At 36.9% G+C, this 23704-nt stretch overlaps 2 protein-coding genes across 3 annotated transcripts in view; both read left to right on the top strand.

Annotated features, from left to right (window-relative positions):
* The window catches only part of LOC114654919 (aldo-keto reductase family 1 member B1-like), a 227614-nt gene that overhangs the window by 101591 nt on the left and 102319 nt on the right, over window positions 1-23704 (top strand). The gene's annotated exons all lie outside the window — the stretch shown is intronic.
* The window catches only part of LOC114654914 (aldo-keto reductase family 1 member B1-like), a 96196-nt gene that overhangs the window by 69814 nt on the left and 2678 nt on the right, over window positions 1-23704 (top strand). Inside the window, exons 2-8 of one of the 2 annotated variants that reach the window (XM_028805769.2) lie at window positions 4944-5111; window positions 5588-5704; window positions 8639-8716; window positions 8995-9117; window positions 16473-16579; window positions 17300-17381; window positions 18291-18374. In XM_028805769.2, coding sequence (XP_028661602.1) covers window positions 4944-5111; window positions 5588-5704; window positions 8639-8716; window positions 8995-9117; window positions 16473-16579; window positions 17300-17381; window positions 18291-18374 — 759 coding nt within the window. The remainder of the gene's footprint in view (window positions 1-4943; window positions 5112-5587; window positions 5705-8638; window positions 8717-8994; window positions 9118-16472; window positions 16580-17299; window positions 17382-18290; window positions 18375-23704) is intronic. The other variant, XM_051929597.1, reaches the window with a different exon arrangement.

Here is a 23704-nt window from a genome sequence, read left to right as displayed (position 1 = left end):
CCCCTTTTGGCGTGCTTTCCATGGGTGGCTACTTGTCTTCCGGCTTAGTGAATTATATATATAGATATTAGTTCTTATCAAGCTCCTATCTCCCACCAAATAAAACAAAATAAGAAATGAGGAAATAAGAAAAACAAACAGTTACACTTGCTGAAAGAACAGGCCCTAGCCCAGGGGTCTCCAACACGTTACTCGCGAGCTACTGGTAGCTCGCAACCCCTTTCCAAGTAGCTTGCCAAAAGGGTTAATGAATCCTACATAAATTTCAAAACTTGATTAGTCAAATTAGGGGTGGATGATCTTTCCAAAAAAATCATATCATGATCCTTTTAACACTTTATCCACAATCTGAATTGCAATTAATCTTTTAAATTTGGCATATACTTAAGAGAATATCCAGACTCAAACTCATCAAGACCTAAGTAACACTTTATTTTAAATATCAAACAAAGTTGAATTCAATTGTTCTCTCGATCGCTAGCTAAGAGGAGTTAAGGACCATGCCCCCAAGCTGGCGTGTAAGTGAGGAAGGCCACTACCCCCGGCCAGTTGTGTGGATCTCAGATTCGCGCAAATATATTGGTACCGCAAACAAACTGTGATACATAGCGAAATGAGAGAAGTCGCAACATCGACCGAATGTTCAAGCAAATTATAGAATAAAACCCGATCTAAATCCGTTAAGTAGTTCTCTTGTGAAAAGCAGACAGACATACAAACAGAGAGACAATGGATTTTATATATTATATATTAGTAAACCTTCAAAATAATGTGCAGTTAAAGTCTCAACATCATTCTCAGCATTTCTGGAGTTTAGTAGAGCCAGATAACTATAAGAATCTTCACCAAACAGCTCTGAAAATGTCTGCTTTTTTTGGGTCTGCATACAGTACCTCTGTGAGTCTGCCTTTTCTGATATGAATGTCATGAAATCAAAATCCAGAACAAGACTGACAGATGAACATTTAAATGACTCCATAAGAGTAAAACTAAGTGGTTACACTCCACCATACACATCTGTTGTTGACTCCATGCAGTGCCAGTCATCTGACTAACTAAAAAACACACCACACATGCAACTGGACGTGTGAATACTCTTGTGAAGTGAAACAGTGACATGTAACAGAATGACAAATGAATAAGTAATATCTGTGTATTTGTAATTGCATTGTTTTGTTTTGACAGTATTCATGTTTTAATTCAAAAGTGTGAGATACACTAGAAAATGCATACAGACATACAAAATGCACTTGCAGGTGAACTAAATATTCTTTGTGATGTTTTAATGCAAAATGCGAGTTGTGGACACCAACATTTTGTAAATGTTCAGGCAAAACAAGCTTATTCAGTTTGTTTGGGTTGAAATAAGCTATGAGAATAAACGTTAGAAAACATGAGTAGCTTTCAGCCATTTTCATGTTGTAAAAGTTGCTCTCAGGGGAAAAAAGGTTGGAGACCCCTACCCTAGCCTAATGTTACTCCACTATGTTTACCTCTTTTGAAAGTCACTTTGGATAAAAATGTCAGCCAAGGAAATATATGTAAATGTAAAAAAGGTAAATGTCTTTTGTATTTCAAATAGTGTCTTATATTTAAGTAAAAATAGTTTTCTAGTATGTAGTAAGGACATAGTAAAAAAGTAAAGAAGGTCCTGTATGGCATCTATCAAAATTAGGATTTAGTCTGTGTTAAATTTTAATAGTCATACACTTTCATTGTGTGTGTTCTTTCAAGGGCTGACTTCCCTTCATTACCTAAACATACTAATTGTAAGGTCCTGAAGGTGTTTTTATTGTGAAAATACAGTATCAGTGTAATCTTGACACATTCCCTTTATCAATGCTGTTTCCTTATACAGATAAATTTCCTTATACAGATAAATCCACAGATAAATTTGTGGTCAGTGAAGCATCCTAACAGCATGATGTTGCTACCTCCATGCGTCATAGTAGTGATTGTGTGTTATTTGATAACGCACTTATGTCAAACACACTGTTTAGGCTGATGGTCAAAATGCTCAATTTTGGTGTAATCAAAGCATAGAATGTTCTGCGCCTTCTGACAAACTCTAGTGGAGGTGTCATGTGTGTTTTTTTTCAAACAGTGGCTTTCTCTTTGCCACTGTACCTTAAAGATGTAACTAGTGAAGCACTTGTGAAACAGTTGTTGTCTACACAGTCTCTGATCTTATCCACGTGTAGCTTTCAACCCCACTATAGTTCTCACAGGTTTCTTGGTGTCTTCCCTCACAAGTCATCTTCTTGTATGATCACTCAGTTTTTGTTGATGGGCCGCTTTAGGTTGATTTACAGCTATTCTATATTCTTTCCATTTCTTAATGATTTCTAACTTCACTCCAGCGTATATTCAGTGCTTGCATGATTTTATGTCTCCATTCACTGACTTTTCAATCGTCTTTTCATGGAGATGCTTGGAGTGTTCTTTTGTCTTCATTGTGTACATTAATCCACAAATTACAACTTTCACATAAAGGTGCATTTACACTACAATCAATTGAAACTCTTTTACTACAGGCATGTGATCTCCCTAATTATGTGACTTTTAAAACCAATTGACTACATCAATGCTGATTTAGATGTGTCATATTAAAGGGGGTGAATATTATATGGTCAGGTATTTTGTGTTTTACATTTGTAATTAATTTAGCCCACTATACAGAGATATGCTGTTGCTTTGACACTAAAGAGTATTTTTCAGTTGTTCCGTGTCAAAAAAGCCAAATTAAACATACTGTGATTCAGTGTTGTATAACAATAATATAAAATCTTCCAAGCAGAGAATACTTTTTATAGACTCTTTTAAATGCGCAATAATTCATTTAACTTTATAAAATAATTAGAAACTACTCTTTGAATGTTTTCATGCTGTGTTTAAAAAATCATTTCATACTGTTTTTTTACAATGAATGCCATCACAAAGCACATTGCAAAAGTAAACCTAAGATAAAATAATAAATATATAATGTGGATGTGTGTAAACACACAAATCATATAAACTGTAAATAAGGACAAGTTTTCTTGAGAAGTGTATTTTAGTTGTGGAGACTGGCCCGGACACAAACATGCAGACACGCTCATGTCACCCAACACACATTTATTATACATATTTACAAAGTTCAAGTGCTCACAAACCCCAATCTTCCCCAAAGTCCAGGCCAACCACTCTCCTCTTCAGACCGCCTCCTTCTCTCGTTCTTGCACCTTGTCCTGCTTCCACCCGGCTCCAGCCTCGAATGAAGGGAGGCGGCCCCTTTTATCCGTACCCAGATGTGTTCCAGGTGTGCACCGGCAATCCCGCGGACATGCCCCAGTGTGGCGGAAATGCCGGCTGTCCTCCCGGAAGCACTCCGGGTGTTCCCTCTCTTCTTCCCCCCAGCACTTCCTGGTGTGGCGGAAGTACTGGGGTCCAGGGTCCTTTAGGCAGGGGGACGCCCCCTGGCAGTGACCACGGGCCCCTACAGGGTTGGGCTTCCAAGCCCTGTACCCGTGGCCATCAAATCCAACAAGGGCGGATGCCCCCTCGTGGTCTGGAGGAGGAATGAGCCCTCCTCCTGTCTTCCTGGGCATCCCGGCCGGGCATGAGCCCCATCCGGGTGCCACATAGTTTAATCAGGTTAATGATAATTATTAACTGTCAATTATGAACCAGAACAATTTAAACACCTAAGCGTTCACTGTAGTGGTGATGTATGAGATGATGCCGATAATCACTTTTGGATCAGTCTGTTAACATCACAATAATGAAGTGATGCCGTGGAATCTAAAAAAATAATAAAAACAAAAAAATGGTAGCTATAACCAAAATAACAAATCCAGTCTAACTACAACAGGTCATAATGCCTGTTGCACTTTTGCTTCAGCAGCTGTTATAAGCTAAACAAGTTTAACACAATAAGTACATTAAATTAATAGTTAAACATTTTTACCACACCATCAAAAGACTAATGGTGCAAGAATAGCTAGGTTTGTTTAGCTTAAATACTTGTTTAAACGTTTTTTCAGTTGATTGTTATTGTTTTCTGTCTGTAGTGCAACATACTGTTCATTATTTGGGGAATGTCAATAGAGCACAATTCTGTTGATTAAAAATTGGTCCACCCTTTGGGTAACACTGATGTGAATTTCTTCCACAGAGGACATACTACAGAAGTTAATTCAGTTTTTGTCTCCGTCTAGTCAATCCCAGCATCGCTACTGTTAAGATTCTTTAGAATTTTCATTAGATGAAACTAATAGAGCGTGACGACCATTAATTTAACAAATGTTATTAAATATTCGTTGAAACTATAAATTAGTAACTAGATGAATTATCCTGTCTCTTGCTACTACTTTTATGAATAAACCTAACTGGTAAGAAAAATGACTTTACCTCTTTATTTCTCGGTTTTTGTCTATTATAGAACTCAGTTCTACCAACTTGGATCAAAATTTGTTATTTAACTTGTGATCATTTCACATTAATTTATGTGAAAAGTCTTAATACTTATTTCATTACTTATATCTTATATTCTTCTAGTTTTGTCTTGCTAAGATAGTCTACACTTGTCAGATTAGTCCTGGAAATGACCAGATATTATGTATAATATCTTGGAATTTGTGAATTTCCCCTTGGGATTAATAAAGTTATCTATCTATCTATCTATCTATCTATCTATCTATCTATCTATCTATCTATCTATCTATCTATCTATCTATCTATCTATCTATCTATCTATCTATCTATCATCTATCAAGAACCAAAATGTTCTTGAAATCCACAAAATGCATTAATTTATAGTATAAGCTCTTTTGCAAACTAATAATCAATAATCAAGAGTGTGGAATTGATGAATAATTTTCTGATTTTTTTTTATTAGAATGAGGAAGACATACATTTTAAACTTGTATCCATATATTTATCACTTTTAACTATTTTTTCACTAGTCTCCTCCTGGTCAAGTTAAAGCAGCCATAAAAGAAGCAATCAGTGTAGGCTACCGTCATATTGACTGTGCCTATATCTATGAAAACGAAGAAGAAGTTGGAGAAGGCATGCAGGAAAAGATCAAAGATGGAACTGTGAAAAGGGAGGAGCTCTTTGTTGTCAGCAAGGTAGATTGCCTAATTTTAAATATCGGGCTAGAGATTTACAAAATCTAGCAAACAGTATATTTCCAGGAAGAGCTGAGACATCGTTTAATTTAAATTTGCATATTTACCTGAATTAAAATGCCAGTGAGTTCGGGCAAATGTGTTAAAAAGGAATGATGCAATAATGTTTGTGTTGAAAGATATTTTTAGATTACAATAAAATGTATGACATTTACTAAAATGTTTGTATTATAATTAATTAAAAATCAACAATAATTGGCCTTATAAATTATTCAATTGTAATTTGTTACTGTCTGTGCTCAAACCATTGCTATTGTAGTGCTGCAGTTTTTATTATTTTGAGATTTAAAAACATTTTTTTGAAATTTTATATGTTATAGAAATATTTTATATTTTTTATCTTTATAAAATGTAATAGCGGTATCTGATGTCTCTGACTAACAAGTCTTTGAAATTATTTTTAAATGTATGTGTAGCTCTGGAGCACATTCCATGTGAAGTCCATGGTGAGAAAAGCTTGTGAGAAGTCTCTGTCTGACCTAAAACTCAGTTACATGGATCTTTACCTTATGCACAAGCCCATGGGATATAAGGTTAGTTTGTGGAAGGTTACTTTATATTTAATTTCTACTTTAGTATCACCTGTACACAGTACAGTGATATTCTTATTTGCAAGTGTCCCTTCAGTTAGTGACAGTAGCATAATAACAACAAGTGACAATTAATTCTGTACCATACATTAAAAACAACAAACATGCATTAGGTATACTCATGCAGTTTTCAGTCCAAACTGACTAGTCTTATGACATGAGGGTAAAAAAGATGTCCCTCAATTTATTGGAATTGATATTAATGGTCTTGTGCCACTTGCCAAAATGGAAGAAGGAGAAAATTGACTTTGCAGGATGGCCCTAGCCTTTAATAACACTCATTGACTCTCTTAGGCAGTGTGTGTTACATGTGTTCTTGGGCAGAAGTGTACTGATTGCCAATAATATTCTGAGCTGAATTTATACCACTGAGTGTTTTGTGGTCCTAAGCCAATGATGTGCCACACCAGGATGTAATGCAGCTAGGGATTTGTGGCTGTAATCACTGGAGTTGGTCCAGGCAATCTGGATTTCTCTGTTTAATATGGCCCAGCACTAGTCTCTCAAAGCATTTCATCACAATATAAGTGGGTGCCACTGCTCAGTAATCATTAAAACAGTCTGTATTTGTTTTCTTTTAGAGAATGATAATTTTTTAAACTGTACATTCTCCCAAGTATTAAAATATCCATAAGAACTTCAAATCATTAGTCATTACAGATTGATAAAGTGGGAAAAAAATTAGCTGTGAAATAGGTCACTCTTCCAGTTTCAACAGTAAAGTGTAGTTATACAGTGATCCCTCGCTATATCGCGCTTCGCCTTTCGCGGCTTCACTCTATCGTGGATTTTATATGTAAGCATATTTAAATATATATCGTGGATTTTTTGCTGGTTCGCGGATTTCTGAGGACAATGGGTCTTTTAATTTCTGGTACATGCTTCCTCAGTTGGTTTGCCCAGTTGATTTCATACAAGATGGCTGAGAAGCTACCCAACTTACTTTTCTCTTTCTCTCTCTTGCGCTTTCTCTGATCCTGACGTAGGGGGATTGAGCAGGGGGGCTGTTCGCACACCTAGATGATACGGACGCTCGTCTAAAAATGCTGAAAGATTATCTTCACGTTGCTACCTTCTGTGCAGCTGCTTAGTGAAGCGACATGCTGCACGGTGCTTCGCATACTTAAAAGCTCGAAGGGCACGTATTGATTTTTGCATGTTTGTTTTTCTCTGTCTCTCTCTCTCCCTCTCTCTCTCTCCCTGCTCCTGACGGAGGGGGTGTGAGCTGCCGCCTTCAACAGCTTTGTGCCGCGGTGCTTCACATACTTAAAAGCCAAACAGCCCTATTGATTTGTTTGCTTTCTCTGTCTTTATGACAGTCTCTGCTCCTGATGCACACTCCTTTGAAGAGGAAGATATGTTTGCATTCTTTTATTGTGAGACAGAACTGTCATCTCTGTCTTGTCATGGAGCACAGTTTAAACTTTTGAAAAAGAGACAAATGTTTGTTTGCAGTGTTTGAATAACGTTCCTGTCTCTCTACAACCTCCTGTGTTTCTGCGCAAATCTGTGACCCAAGCATGACAATATAAAAATAACCATATAAACATATGGTTTCTACTTCGCGGATCTTCTTATTTCGCGGGTGGCTCTGGAACGCAACCCCCGCGATGGAGGAGGGATTACTGTATAACTTTTTTGACAGATAGTGTGGGTGTGCCTGCATGCATTTTGCACTTCTGTAGTTTCTTTTTCAGCAGGGTTTATTATTAGGAGTGGCTAAGTAAAACTAAAATAATACTGCATTGTATTTCATAGACATATTTATGTTTGTTTTAAGAGTAAAACTTTGGTATTCTTTGTTTCAAGGAAAAGCATTTTCAGGGTTTCTAAGTAATATTGTATGAGCCTCAGGCAAAACCTATGTAACAAAAAACATTTAATTGTTTCATCATTCACTTGATTTCAAATGATGTGCTTAAAGCTCCTTAAGATTTAAAACCTTTTAGGTGCCAACTTCTTCAGGTAGCGTGGGTGCAGAATACTGGTATGGCTACTGTAAAGTGCTGAATGTGTTGACTCACTACCATAAAATATAATTCTGGAATACTGAGGGGTGAATTAAAAAAAAACTATTAGCTGTAAAAAGCAGTTGTTTGTGATGGTAATGTTATAATGTATTGCTGAAAGACACCACCAGCTTATTGAGAATGTACGCTGGTGTTACTGCTTCAACAGCCAAGTTGTTTTTACTTTACTTTACTTTACCAGCATTTCATTTTATTTGGATTAACATTTAAAGCAATACATTTGCTGCATGATTTACTGATTGGAAACAAATACATTTAAACTAAACATTATTTAAAATGGAAAATAGCCTAAAACATAAATAAGATGGCTATCCTTTTAGATGACAATTCATACTAATTCTTCACGTATCACAAAATATCAGCTTTGTGAATTCTCATTCATTTTTTTTGACAGCTAGCAATGAAATGTTTTATTCTTAATTTTACATGTACCTTTTTGAAAAACACTTACATTTGGCTCATTGCATTTTTAGTATTACTGTATATATCCATTTATCCATCTTTTCCTGAAACTTCTTATTGTATTTCTGCAGTATTTTAAAACATTTTTGCAAAATTATTTTAACATCTGAAAAAGAAGGGGAAATGTTATTGGTATTTGTATTTTGAGGTATTGAAGAAAGAGATATTTTAGCGACTGTGAAATAGGTTTTTAATGGTCTACTAACTCACAAGCAAAATATTTAATACTTAATAAAAAAATACAAAATTGTATTCATCCATCCATCATTCTTTTTTGTCTTCTGCAGTCAGGGTCATAAAATGTCCAGTTTAACTACTTCTTTCTGGATTGATAAAAAAAGATACAGTAATTTATTTATTTATATGTTTATATATATTTCATTAGGCTGGTGATGTCCTTTTTCCATTTGATGACAAAGGCTTGGTCATCCCAGACAATACAAACTTCCTAGACACCTGGGAGGTATGTATAGATTGTGAAATTAATGTTTTATTTTATCTTTATGCTTAGCCTTTAATTAAAGCCAATCACAATAAAATGGGTGAAAGCAGTAGTTACATAATTGATTTAAGTCATTTTCATTCCTCTTAATGTGAATAATATGTACACTATTTTCAGTAATTATTAAATTTGAAAAAAAGCCCGTTTTTGTAATGGTCATTCACATAAATAAGCATTTATATAAAAAGCATGTTGACGTTGGTACAAATTAAAAAGTCTGCTTGAATTTGTCTTCTAAGGCTTTGGAAGAGCTCGTGGATGCTGGTTTGGTGAAGGCGATTGGCATTTCCAATTTCAACCACAAACAAATTGAAGCAATCTTAAACAAGCCGGGTCTGAAATATAAACCAGCAGTGAATCAGGTATGTTTAACTAAAAATGAGGAATACATACTACTATTCTTTATTCTTGCATTATACATTCCATCCAAATCATGGTCAAAACATTTCCATATGCAAAACTTTTCCTTGCGGTGGGCTGGCGCCCTGCCTGGGGTTTGTTCCTGCCTTGCGCCCTGTCTTGGCTGGGATTGGCTCCAGCAGACCCCCGTGACCCTGTAATTAGGATATAGCGGGTTGGATAATGGATGGATGGATGGATAATGGATGGATGAATGGATACTTTTCCTTCATTACTTCTGCAGGATTCTTTTTCAGTAGGCTAATCGCACGTGATGTATTATGGCAATATATAGAACAGCATAGTCCTTTTCATAATTTGCTTCAGTAGTTTCATTAACTTATTCTGGTAAATGAGACTTCTATCAAGTCAAGTCAAGTTGAGGAGCATGCACTGGTACAGTGCGTTGCTGCCTCCACTACACGACGAAACAACTTGGGATCCCGGTTTGCAACCCCCCAGGCAGACACGCGGTCTAGTCCCACCCTCCGGAAGTGACCCTAAATCTGCCGCAGCCAGGTGTTACGGGGCGACCCCTTGGCCTGGTCCAGCCATTCGGGTCCCCAGCAATTCAGGATTCCATGAGCAACCGCTCATTTGACACAAAGTTAAACCAACGGTACCCAAGGATTTCCTGGAGAGACACAGTACCAAAGGAGTCCGTCTCAGGTCACTGGATAGCATCCATGTCTCGCAACCATATAGCAAGACAGGAAGCACCAGGACTCTAAAAACTTGGACCTTCGTCCTTGTGCATAGATATCGGGAGCGCCACACACCCTTCTTCAACGACCTCATGACCCACCTTGCTCTCCCAATCCGTCTACTGACTTCATAGGAAGAGTCACCAGAGACATGAATGTCACTGCCAAGGTAAGTAAATCTCTCGACAAGGTCGACACTCTCTCCGCAGACAGACACACTGCTGATGGCTGTGCCTAAGAGGTCATTGAAGGCCTGGATCTTGTTTTTTTTCCACGACACTCGCAAGCCCAGACACTCAGACTCCTCGCTCAGTCTCTCGAGCGCCCCGATCAGAGCCTCCATTGACTCAATGAAGATCACAGCATCGTCAGCAAAGTCAAGATCAGTGAATCTTTCTTCATGAACAGATGCCCCACAGCAGATGGATCCCACGACCTTGCCCAACACCCAGTCCATACAGGCACTGAACAGAGTAGGAGCAAGAACACACCCCTGACGAACCCACAATCAACTTGGAAAAACGCAGAGGTTCTGCCTGCACTCTGCACACACTCACAGTACCAGTGTGCAGGCTGGCCATGATATCCAGCAACATCGAGGGGATCCTGCGAACCCTCAGGATGTCACACAGGGCAGCTTGATCAACTGAATCGAACGCTTTACGAAAATCGACAAAGGCTTCAAAGAAACTCTGCTGATACAGTAATCCCTCCTCCATCGCGGGGGTTGCGTTCCAGAACCCCCACGAAAGGTGAAAATCCGCGAAGTAGAAACCATATGTTTATATGGATATTTTTATATTGTCATGCTTGGGTCACAGATTTGCACAGAAACACAGGAAGTTGTAGAGAGACAGGAACTTTATTTAAACACTGCAAACAAACATTTGTCTCTTTTTAAACTGTTTAAACTGTGCTCCATGACAAGACAGAGATGACAGTTCCGTCTCACAATTAAAAGAATGCAAACATATCTTCCTCTTCTAAGGAGTGCGCGTCAGGAGCAGATAATGTCAGAGAGAGAGAGAAAAGCAAACAAATCAATAGGGCTGTTTGGCTTTTAAGTATGCGAAGCACCACGGCACAAAGCTGTTGAAGGCGGCAGCTCACACCCCCTCCGTCAGGAGCAGAGAAAGAGAGAGAGAGAGAGACAGATAAAAACAAACAATCAAAAATCAATACGTGCCCTTCGTGCTTTTAAGTATGCGAAGCACCGTGCAACATGTCGCTTCATGAAGCAGCTGCACAGAAGGGAGCAACGTGAAGATAATCTTTCAGCATTTTTAGACGAGCGTCCATATCGTCTAGGTGTGCGAACAGCCCCCCTGCTCAATCCCCCTACGTCAGGATCAGAGAATGTCAGAGCAAGAGAGAGAGAGAGAGAAAAGTAAGTTGGGTAGCTTCTCAGCCATCTGCCATCTGCCCTTGTGTGAAATCATTTGGGCAAACCAACTGAGAACCCTCAGTGCCAGGATGCGATCGATACTTCTGTCCCAAGTATAAATATTGAAATGCAGTTATTTCTCTGGTTATGTAGACCCAGAAAATAACTGTTATAAATATTATAATAAGTAATTACAAATTGAAAAATAAGCCAAGTAAAAATTAACAGCAAGGGAACATATGAAGTGCTATAGCCATGTCATTTGTAATGCTAATACTGTAACCTCAACATCCTGTTTTGTGTCTAGAGCACTATTTAAGCTATCTTAAAAATTTTGCTGAGTCTTGGCACAATGCTTTTTGGGTATTTGGCCATGTTGTTGTTAATAACTTAAGTTCTTAAGCAGTTGTTGTGTCTGCTTCACAGATCCCTTGTCCTTGGCTAGAATCTCACACTGGTTATTGGCCATGTGTAATTTGACCATTCTCCCTATGTTTACATTAGTTTTACTCCCACTTCCCCAAAGATGGCAGGTTTGTTTAAAATTATCTCAGTGTGAGTGGGACCTGTGATGGACAGATGTCCTGTTTAATGCTGGTACATGCATGATGACCAAAGCTGCAAAGATAGGTTTGTTTTATTGTGAAAGTTGTCACAAAAGGCACTGTACTTGCCCCCAGGTTCTTTTTTATTGATGAACAAGAAGAAATGCCCCTAAACTGTACCTTAGCTTATTATTCTAGTGTCAAATGCACACCCCACAATACTGACCCCTGGAACCTAAGCAGTATTATTTTACATGTTTCTCAGACTTCAGTTTACAGTCATTCATCTTGCCTTTCCTTAATCCTAACGCAGTATTCTACTGAGAGGACTGGACAAAAGCATCCTTCTGCGTCCCTAAAGGACCTGGATTAGGTAGGAGAGAGATCTTTAACCTCTAGGCAACTGCTAATGGCAGTGAACACAAGATTGTTTCAGTGAGGTGATTAACAGACTTTATTTACTGTACTTTAACCTATGTACATATATAATAATAATAATAATAATTCATTGCATTTATATAGCACTTTTCTCAGTATTCAAAGCGCTGTCCACACATTGCAGGGAAACCAGACTTAACAACACTAGGAGTTAAATGCTGTACATGAGAACATACTGTATAACTCAAATGATTTAAATCAATGTCCATACAGCAAGCTTTATATCAGGTGGTTCACCTTGGCCAGTTACAGAGTGTCTTTTCTTCTTAACCCAACTGAAATACTTCTGTTCATTGCCAGCTTCTTGTAAAGTATGTACCATGGTCTGTGCAGTCCTCATGTAAAGTGCATGCCATTGTTTGCATAATCTTTTTCTTCTTACTTTAGGTCTTATGTCAGTTGTAGTGCATTTTATAGGTGGCAAGTTTATTAAATCTTGTCAGTGATCTTGTTGCTTGTATTGTGTGGTTCAATGCGACCACTCTGATCATTACCACATAGCTAAATATAATGATATGCTGAGTAGAAAAGGTCTCAATCACTTACTCATATCTTCTAGCAAGTACACACATACTGGTTTTTCTATGTGAATGTAAAGCTTGTACAATCTAATCGTCATGGCTATTGAGAATCAAATTATTCTTTAATATTCAGTATGCCTGCTGACTAAATATTCCAGCTTAAAAGCACTTGCCCAGCCATTTTAAACTCCTGTTAAATACACAAGTAAATATAATGTAAATATATTATAAGGTACTCTCCAAATCTCTATTATTTTTTTCTGACTGCTTTAAACATTCAAAGGGGCTAAAATGAAGATGTGGACAAACTTGTATTTTCTTTTGGAATTTGTACAGGGCAAAACCAAAAGACCCTTCCTTACTGCAGGATCCTAAAATCAAGGCCATTGCTCAAAAACATTAAAAAAAAACTTCAGCACAGGTATATATTCTGATCAAAAAGCCATCATTGTAAAGTGTATGTAGCATGAAGAACAGCTATTTTCAAGTCCCCATACAGTCTGTGAGGAGAATACATATTTATCTGTGCGACTTCTTGTAACTATCCTGAGGGCTGTCCCACTCCAAAGGCATTTGGCTAGTATAGCTAGTGATGTTATATTGTTTTAAGTGAGTCTTTGGCACACTGTAACATATTTACTGCTAAGACCCACTATACCTGACACCATTCTTTTTAGTTTCTGAAAAAGCACAACCAAAACATAAGTATATCACCACTAATGTGGAGAAACAGTTAGCGGAGTCATTTGTCTTACTTACCTTATTTTACAGATCTTTTATTTGTACCAGAAATTTGTAGTTTGGCTTTAGATTAACATAGATTTTATCTCATGTGTAATGTGCACACCCTTATGAGAAATATTTGAGGCACATCCTTTTTTGTATACCTTCCATAAATAACACATTTCTGGATACATCCGGAAACTATTCAGATGTTAATATTTTCTCCAATCTTGGACAGCTGCTTTAGAGTGATGGCTGGAACAAGGCAGTACCTGAGAAGTAGATAGATAGATAGATAGATAGATAGATAGATAGATAGATAGATAGATAGATAGATAGATAGATAGATAGATAGATAGATAGATAGATAGATAGATAGATAGATAGATAGATAGATAGATACTTTATTAATCCCAATGGGAAATTCACATTCTCCAGCAGCAGCATACTGATACAATAAATAATATTAAATTAAAGAATGATAATAATGCAGGTGAAAAACAGACAATAACTTTGTATAATGTTAAATGTTAACGTTTACCCTCCCGGGTGGAATTGAAGAGTCGCATAGTTTGGGGGAGGAACGATCTCCTCAATCTGTTAGTGGAGCAGGACAGTGACAGCAGTCTGTCACTGAAGCTGCTCTTCTGTCTGGAGATGATACTATTTAGTGGATGCAGTGGATTCTCCATAATTGATAGGAGCCTGCTGAGCGCCCTTCGCTCTGCCACAGATGTTAAACTGTCCAGCTCCATGCCAACAATAGAGCCTGCCTTCCTCACCAGTTTGTCCAGGCGTGAGGCGTCTTTCCTCTTAATGCTGCCTCCCCAGCATACCACCGCGTAGAAGAGGGCACTCGCCACAACTGTCTGATAGAACATCTGCAGCATCTTATTGCAGATGTTGAAGGACACGAGCCTTCTAAGGAAGTATAGTCGGCTCTGTCCTTTCTTGCACAGCGCATCAGTATTGGCAGTCCAGTCTAATTTATCATCCAGCTGTACTCCCAGATATTTATAGGTCTGCACCATCCGCACACAGTCACCTTTGATGATCACGGGGTCTATGAGGGGTCTGGGCCTCCTAAAATCCACCACCAGCTCCTTGGTTTTGCTGGTGTTCAGTGTAGGTGGTTTGAGTCACACCATTTAACAAAGTCATTGATTAGGTCCCTATACTCCTCCTCCAGCCCATTCCTGATGCAGCCCACGATAGCAGTGTCATCAGCGAACTTTTGCACATGGCAGGACTCCGAGTTGTATTGGAAGTCCGATGTATATAGGCTGAACAGGACCGGAGAAAGTACAGTCCCTTGTGGCGCTCCTGTGTTGCTGACCACAATGTCAGACGTGCAGTTCCCAAGACGCACATACTGAGGTCTGTCTTTAAAATAATCCACGATCCATGCCACTAGGTATGAATCTAATCCCATCTCTATCAGCTTGTCCCTAAGGAGCAGAGGTTGGATTGTGTTGAAGGCGCTAGAGAAGTCTAGAAACATAATTCTTAAATATTTATACTTGACAAAAAATTAATGTTAACCTTACCTATGAGCTCTACCTTCTTGTTTAATTGTATTCACTTAAAAGCTATATCATATCTAAATAATTCTATATTCTTATATTCCCGCCACACAAATTAAATATTACTAGTTTTATTACCTCATAATGTAAAAGTCATTATTTAACCCCTATACAAGACCCTGAATTGGATTAAGTGGATTTGAAAATATTATGCTTTTACATCTTTATTTCTTGGACTTATGGGTTTAAGTAAAGATTTCTGTTGTTCCTAAACACATTTATATTCTTGCAGGAATAGACTTGTGACTCAGTGCTACACTACACAGTTAGTCTGTTAGGAAGAATGACAAGAACAAAGATAACATGAAATTGTTTTTTAAAAAATCTTGACACTCTTGAGCGATGTGATTTACAAATGATTAGTTTCAGAATGGGATTTCAGAATCAGATTTGTGTTCAATTTTAATTCACTGTCATTCTCCCCACACCCATGTGAGTTATCTTTGTGTATTTCCAATTTATATGTATGTTAGGTTAATTGGTGACTCTTGTTAGGCCAAGGCCATAAGATGGACATGTTTTGTTCCTGTCTTGTACCTTTTGTTGCTGCCCTATCATCATGTCATGAAATAGATGAGATCAAACCGTGGATGGATTTATGAATGGCTGATGAATATAAATTGTCATGGTTGAGTGAATATGGATGTATAGATTTCTCTGTATGTGTCTGTACCCTTTCTTGTTCTGTCTTGCACCAGTGGTGTCTGGGTAATTTACCTGTCTCTACAACGTTGTAATGGAAAATGCATCTTTAGAAAATTTAATGGATGCATGAATATTATTCATGTTTTGTACTTTTACAAAAGCAAATAACACCATACAAGACATGATATTTCACTGTTGACAGCTCAAATGACAAAACTGGCTAGTTAAACATACAGTCACGGAGGTAAGTAACAAGGAATACCTACAATGTTAGAAACTACTAAAACATAATATGTAGAAGCAGTAAGATTTTAGTAGTCTTAAATAACTTAATTCACAGAGAACAATGCTATATAACAAATAATTGTTTATTCATTTACAGTGTTCCAAGTTAATTGACCTTGTTGTTGGTCTAATTAAAGGAATATATACAGTATTTCAATGTATTCAGTATGGTAGCACAATTTTTGGTCCTTTATAGGTCCAGCATCCTGGCTGTTCATCAGTGTTGAGCTGCACATTGTTCCTGTGGTAGTATGGGTTTAATCTGAGCACTCCCGTGTTATTCCTATATTCCCCAAAGGTGAGGTAACTGGCGACTATGAATTAGTCTCACGATGGATGCAGTTATTGGTATTGGTGGCCTTGTGTTGGAATGACAGGCCATCCAGGTCCGATTCCAGCTTTTTGCCAAATACTGCCCACATAGGCTCTGGCTGCCACCCTGAACGGGATTAAACAGTTTCTGAGAATGTTATGTGTTTTATTTTTCAAGGTTGAGTGTCATCCATATCTGACACAAGAGAAACTGATCAACTACTGCCAGTCAAAGGGGATCTGTGTCACAGCGTACAGCCCTCTGGCTTCACCAGATAGACCATGGTAAAAAAAAATTGCTTTCTTTTGATGACTTAGCCACTTTTTCCATTGTCACTGTTCCTTTCCTGACCTAACAAAATATCAGCTGGTAGCCAGCAGTCATGATTTTTGATTGCATTTACTAACACAAGTACACTTCTTAAATTTTGCTACATTCTGTTCTATAGAGTAGTTCAGGTTTTCAAAATATATCACAGTTTTGACTTTTATACATTGCATGAATGCTTCACTGAATGCATACAATTTTAGTATATGCAAAGATACAGTGAAAATTGCACATAATATACATTTCTTTACTCTCTTGCCCAGTCTCACACCTGCTCTGTTGAACTATCTTGCTCGTTTGCAGAAACAGCCCATTAGGGTGAAATTATGGTAGTAGCTCATTTAGTAATTTAGTAAACACAGTGTTCCAGTTTTCTTCACTCAACAACTTTTGCTTTTATCTTTCTGAACAGAACCTCTTTCTGTAAAATTAAGTGTTGAAATAGTAATATAATTATTTTGTGATTCACATAAAATGAACATTCCTCCTTTCATTCTTGTAGTGAAATCTTACCTTTTAGAAACAAGTTCTGAGCATGTTCATCATACAGGTGCAGCTTTTCCTCTGAAATATGTACTCTCCAAATCTCTATTATGTTTTTCTGACTGTTTTAAACATTCAAAGAGGCTAAAATAAAGATGTGGACAAACTTGTATTTTCTTTTGGAATTTTTATAGGGCAAAACCAGAAGACCCTTCCTTACTACAGGATCCTAAAATCAAGGCCATTGCTCAAAAACATAAAAAAACTTCAGCACAGGTATATATGCTGATGAAAAAGCCATCATTTTAAAGTCTATGTAGCATGAAGAGCAGCTATTTTCAAGTCCCCATACATTTTGTGAGGAGAATACATATTTAACAGTGTGACTTCTTGTAACTATCCTGAGGACTGTCCCACTCTAAAGGCATTTGGCTAGTGATGTTATATTGTTTTAATTGAGTCTTTGGCACACTGGAACAGATTTCCCTCTAAGACCCACCTATACCTGACACCATTCTTTTTAGTTTCTGAAAAAGCACAACCAAAACATAAGTATATCACCACTATTGTGGAGAAACAGTCAGCGGAGTCATTTGTCTTACTTACCTTATTTTACATATTTTTTATTTGTACCAGGAAATTGTGGTTTGGCCTTAAATGATCGTAGATTTTATCTCATGTGTGATTTATACACCCTTATGAGAAATATTTGAGGCACATCCTTTTTTTTATACCTTCCATAAATAACACATTTCGGGATAAATCTTCAATCTTGGACAGCTGCTTTGGAATGATGACTGGAACAAGGCAGTATCTGAGAAGTAAAAATCACAAATCATATTCAAAGACACTGAAATTTTCTTTAAGCCTTTGCCTTCTAGTTATTTGATTACAGAGTTATTTTGGAAGATACTTTTTTTTAAATCCTGACTGATTCTATCAGTTGGGTTACTGTGGCTGGATACAGGTGTATGCTTTATCATTTCCAAGTTATGAATTCCAATGTACCTGACTATATAAGTGATCTGAGTGCCTTCCTTTTATTACTGTACTCACTATACTTACTGTTTACCATGCTTACTGTGTGTATGTATACCTTTTCACCAGCAAATGGGTTCTATCATCTCCTTGGAATCCAATTTTTTTATTGTATTTTCATTGACACAGTGGTATCTTTTTATGTAGGTTCTGATTCGCTTCCACATTCAAAGAAATGTTGTTGTCATTCCGAAATCTGTGACTCCTAGTCGCATTGCAGAGAATTTCAAGGTAAGCTAAATACAGTTTGTTGCCCTGATTTTGTTGACAGTTGTTTTGGTGTAAAATTTTCCCCATTTAAGTTTATAAATATTTTGTATGTCTTTATTTGTAATTTATAAGACTAATGTCTATCATTTATAAGAAGAGCAGTGGTTTGATGGTTAAGGACCAGTTCATTGTAATTTTACGACAGGGTTAGGGGAAGTGCCTCAAACAAGTTTGGCAAGTATTTTTCTGCAGGACTCTCGCAGTCAACCCCCACAATAAAGCCAATCTTCCAACCTGGCAAGCTTCACCTTAACATATGGTTTTGGGGGCAGGTGTGAAGGTATACTGTACCCCATTGTTCTGAAGTATGGGTGTTTGTAATTGGCTTGTATCAGAAGCCTTTAAGTACTATGACGCCCTATTGGCTGTAGGGGTTGGAAAGAAAATCTATAAATTTGCTTGCTTCACCCCTCTCTCTCTCTCTGTCACCAATATCTATTGAAAGAGCATCTCACACAACATGAACTGAAAAGGACAACACAATGACGAGCACAGCTTAGCAGCCTTATTGAGACAGGCATGCGGCCTATTTTGAAGAAAAGTTGACCAAAAATGAGGACTTAATTAGAGACATTTTAAGTAACTAACAAGTCTGTGTGCCACCTGAAACTACACATCACCATTTATCAGGTTGTATGGTTGCCAATATTCAAGTGTACTTTGAATTATTTAAAGTGTAACTTAACTCCTGCTTGTCTTTTACTACACCTAATTGCCTAAGGTTATAAATGTTGACGGGAAGGTGGGAAGAAGTTATATGGTACAATACCTTATAAACAGTGGTAAGTCTGTGAGATTTGAGGCATTCTGATGAAAGTTACACATTAATAATACAAAAGGGGAAAGTAAAGTATTATGTTACTCTACCAAGACTAAACATAGGTTTTTAAATTTAAAAGTAGCATGTAACAATACAACATTAAATCATATTTGAACAATTAGTGTATAACTATTCATCTCTTCATCCATTTTCTGAACTATCTTATCTAATTTCCCATAATAAGAATAAAGTAAATAATTTTAAAGAATTAAGAAGTTGTTTTTATTTTACTGTTTAATTAGCCAGTATCATTCACCTGTAAAGAGATGATGAAAATTAAATGGCTAGAGATCATGATTTAAAAACAAGAGAGAGTCAATATTGCTTGCACCTTGGCCTTATACAGTAGAAATCCCATAGTTTAATTAAAGTAACTTTCACTTTATTTGAACACAGTCCCAAGACTCGCAAGTTTTTCATGAAAATCTCAGTCTACTGGTTTAGAGGCCACTCAGTATAAACTGTATACCTTGTGTAGGCCAGAGTTCCTCCTCTTGCCATTTCACACAATTGAACTGGTCTATTTTTTCCTGGTTCACCTTTGCACCTGTCTGTCCTGGGTCATGTGACCAGATTAAGCTGGCTTTACCATTTCTATGGATGCCCTGTGGTTCCCAGAGGCATCAAGAATTCTTAACGTCAGCTCCAACATCACAAGTACGCAGAGCAAGCCATGACATTATCACGTTGAATTACATCTAGCTGGAGCATTTGCAAACAAGCACTGTGCTTAGTGTAGTGTTGCAACAAATTATCAATGTTGTTGACAATAATTGGTGATAAAAAATAGTTTTCATTAAATTTTGTTATCAATTATTTTGCTTGTTACATATTTGTATATCACTTTATTGACCAAGAGTAACGTTAATCACGTTCTAAGATATGGTGAAGATTGTAGACTTAAATATGGTTGAGTTCCGATGTCCAAAGAACTCAAAATAATGGAGTCATTTCAACTTAATATCTGGTAAGAAATTCGTGCCTTACAGAATCCTTAGAAATGAGCTCCCATAGCTCAGGAACACAATGATAATGTGACAGCACCTAAAAAGAAAACACATTGGAGTAATGGTTATAGCTCTGTCACTTGTACTTGGGGATAATCCAGTAGCGCTCTTAATGTCACTTTCTTTTGTTTCTTTTAGCAGCTTAAAATCCTTATCTGGCAGTGCAAAATCTGAGTTAACAATGTAAACATCTTCAAAATATTTCTTTTGATGGTAACTTACTTAGTATATGTTACTGTACTGCAAGGAAAAAGGAGGCTTTTAAATGAGCAAGACTCAGTTCATCTTGTAAACTTTGCTACCAAACAGAGGATAAAGTCAAAGAGTACACCCTAAGCACACTTTGTTGTTGCTTTCAGAAATCTGCCCCTTAATGTCAACTTTTGCTGACAATAACCTTCAAAGTCATAACCTAGACTTTACAGTTAGTAACAAGATGCACTTTTTTGGCAAATGTTATTTTACAGCATGCATGCACTATTGTTATGAAGGACAGCATTGTACAAGGATTAAAACTTTTAATTATTTAATCAAATATTTGCATTTTTGCACAACATTGTATTTTTTAAAATCCCTCAATTAATTATTGAATCAAATCAGTAAGTGACCAACTCATTCATTGGCATAATAGTTGTTAGTGGCAGTCCTACCATAGTTTGTTTGTTTTGACAGGTTGATGTTTGAAAAATGTTAAAAACTTGGATAGACTATCAAATTTGGAAATTACTCATTCTGATCAGTATCTTGTTGCTTTCATTGTAAAATAAAGCAAGTAATAGTATACAGACACATTAACAAAGGTCTAGAAATTGTTTGTTATATTAAAACCAAACTGAACACTCATCATATGTCAGTGGTCACTAGGATTGGGCCAGTATTGGAATTTTTAAATGTTGATATTTGAAAGAGAAAAGATCAATAATATTGAGTTAAGAAGGACCTTATCATCACAGTGTTAAGACATTAAAATACATTTTGCACTATTTTTAGGTCTCGTTTATTATTATAGTATACAGTGTATGTAATTTGTATATATGATATTATTACAGCATACTTTTGAAAAGGATTGCGGTATTTCATACTTACCACATGGAGTGCATGCTGAATAAACATCTCAGCTTCCATCATGTGGTGTGGTTGCACAGCCATTAGGAAAAAATCCTTCACGTTTTAACCGTTTGTACAGTATGTCACATACTCTAAAAATATTCAAAACACAAAAGATACCTTTTAACTTTTATTTTAAAATCATGACCACAGAACATTTTAGAGTGGCAGTTTGTCATAGAGCAGAGAGAAAACAAAAATAAATAAATATCCATTGTGGAGGATGCAGGAATGACAGTTCAGGACAGCATAAAGACTGTTTTGGGGTTCATCCCTTTTATTTGTCCAAAGACAAGAAAGAAATGGGAAAATATAGTTCTAGTAGATACAGTCCCTTCAGTGGGGAATCAAAACTAACGCAAGGATGATGTTTTGTTGTTCTCAGCGGAGTTCAGTTGCGTGGTTTACACTGGCCAAAAGTGACGCCTCCTTCGATGATGCCTGGGTTTTTATGATGGAGGAACTGGAAGGAGTGGGGCTAAATGCCTTCACCAGGTGGTTTCTTGGCACTGTGGGGAAAGATGAAGAAAACAATGTTAGCGCCAGCGCTCCCTCTTGGTGTGGTGGGTTAGTATATTCCTCGACTGTGCTTGTGAGGAGGTCCTCCGAAGCACATGCGTGACAGCATATAAATATCCCAACAGAGACAGTAATTTAATAAAATAACCTAACAAAAAGCAATACATTTTAGAGATACTTTCTCTAACTGGTTTAGTAAAAAAAAAGTAAATGCTGAATTTCACAGCTGAATTAGACAAACCCACATTGTGTTTAAACTGGAATAGGTAAATCTGTAGTTAATGCGTGAAACTCTTCATTTCCCTTAACTTTACTTTACCTTTTGGTAGCTGCTGTTTTACTGAAATTTTCTCAACCAAGCACTTTGTACTGACTGTTCAATGCATGAATCACATCTTTGAATGAGCCTGTTTTTTGGGTCAAAAATAGATAGCAGCATCAGTGCAAGCCTTCCATCTGATACCATCTTCATTTTATTTTGTCACTTTTGCAAATGAAAACTGTATGTCTGATAGACCCCGCAAGGCAGAAGGTTTCCATCTACTTGAAGACTTTGCACTATCAGCTGAGCTGTGCAGGATGTGTAGTCCTCAGATTTGCTAGATTTTGTTTTATGGAGTGGTCTCAATACTTCTTTTTTTGCCCAGTTGACAAATGTCAGTACTAGGATCAGCAGCCTAACTATATTTATTTAGTTAAAACAAAAATTATGTCAAACATGTCCTGTAGTATAAAAGATTATCAATTGCATTTCTTTTGCTTTTGACTGGTGTCATCACAGAAATCCCTTTTCGTGCACACGTATTTCACAGCATCCCTTTCATATTTAGAATAACATCTCTTGTTTCTAATCTGTTTAAAGTTAATTTAAGAAGCACTTTCTAATTTAAAAAAAATATATAAAACCTAAATTCCCATACAGAACAGAACTGTCAATATAAAAACAAAATATCTAATCATTTTATGATATCAATTATATCGATCCAAGCCTACTGTAGTGGTCACAGATCTTATAGGCACAGGGATTTCCAAGTTCAGTCCTAGCCAACTCCTGAGGCTGCAGATTTTTGTCTTCTTTAAATTGGACTCCTCCATTAATTTAGCAAGATGTAATTTTCTTATTTCTGTGTTTTCTTGTGCTACTCCAGAGGTTACAAACTGACAATTTTAAATGATTACTGGATTGAGCAGTATGCTAGACAAGGATGAGTTCATTATTTGTATCTTTCTGTTTAATATTTTGTTATTTTTCAGTATTCATGTTGTTTAAGCCATTATTTTGTAATAAGTATACAAGCAGATAAACTGGAAGTAGCTGCTGTCTTTTAGCATTTAGTGTCATTTGCACCTGTGTCCTTTCCACTTATCATTAATTGTCAGTATTCAGATCTATTTAAGAGATCTAACTCCACAGATAAAAACTAAATAAAAAGAAAGGCTAAGCATTTAAAGCTATGGCTAAAAAAAATTATTTTCACACTACTGATGTTTTGGGTATGCAAAATAACATAAGGAGAATAAGGCAGATAACTAAACCATGACATGACTTAAAGATAAAAAAATACCCACTCATTGAGGAACTGGTTGGAAGGAAAAGCTGCAACCACTGGGGTCCTCAGGACCAGACCCCTCTTCTAATACACCCTCTCAACCAAGGTAATCAATGTGTTGTGTGAATGAATGGATCACACTTAATTTCTGGGATAGATAAACCAGTAATATCCAGGAGTGAAAAATGTCTTCACACAAGAAACTCTTTACACCCTTCTCAGGACAGTTGGTGTCATAAATATTGGCAATGAGGAGCAGAGTGTCACTTCTTTTCTTCATTAATGTCT

This window comes from Erpetoichthys calabaricus, chromosome 1 (assembly GCF_900747795.2).
Source record: "Erpetoichthys calabaricus chromosome 1, fErpCal1.3, whole genome shotgun sequence".
In the NCBI taxonomy this organism is placed as follows: Eukaryota; Metazoa; Chordata; class Cladistia; order Polypteriformes; family Polypteridae; genus Erpetoichthys; species Erpetoichthys calabaricus.
Note: the sequence above shows the minus strand (reverse complement) of the source record. Positions and strands in the feature narration are given on the sequence as shown.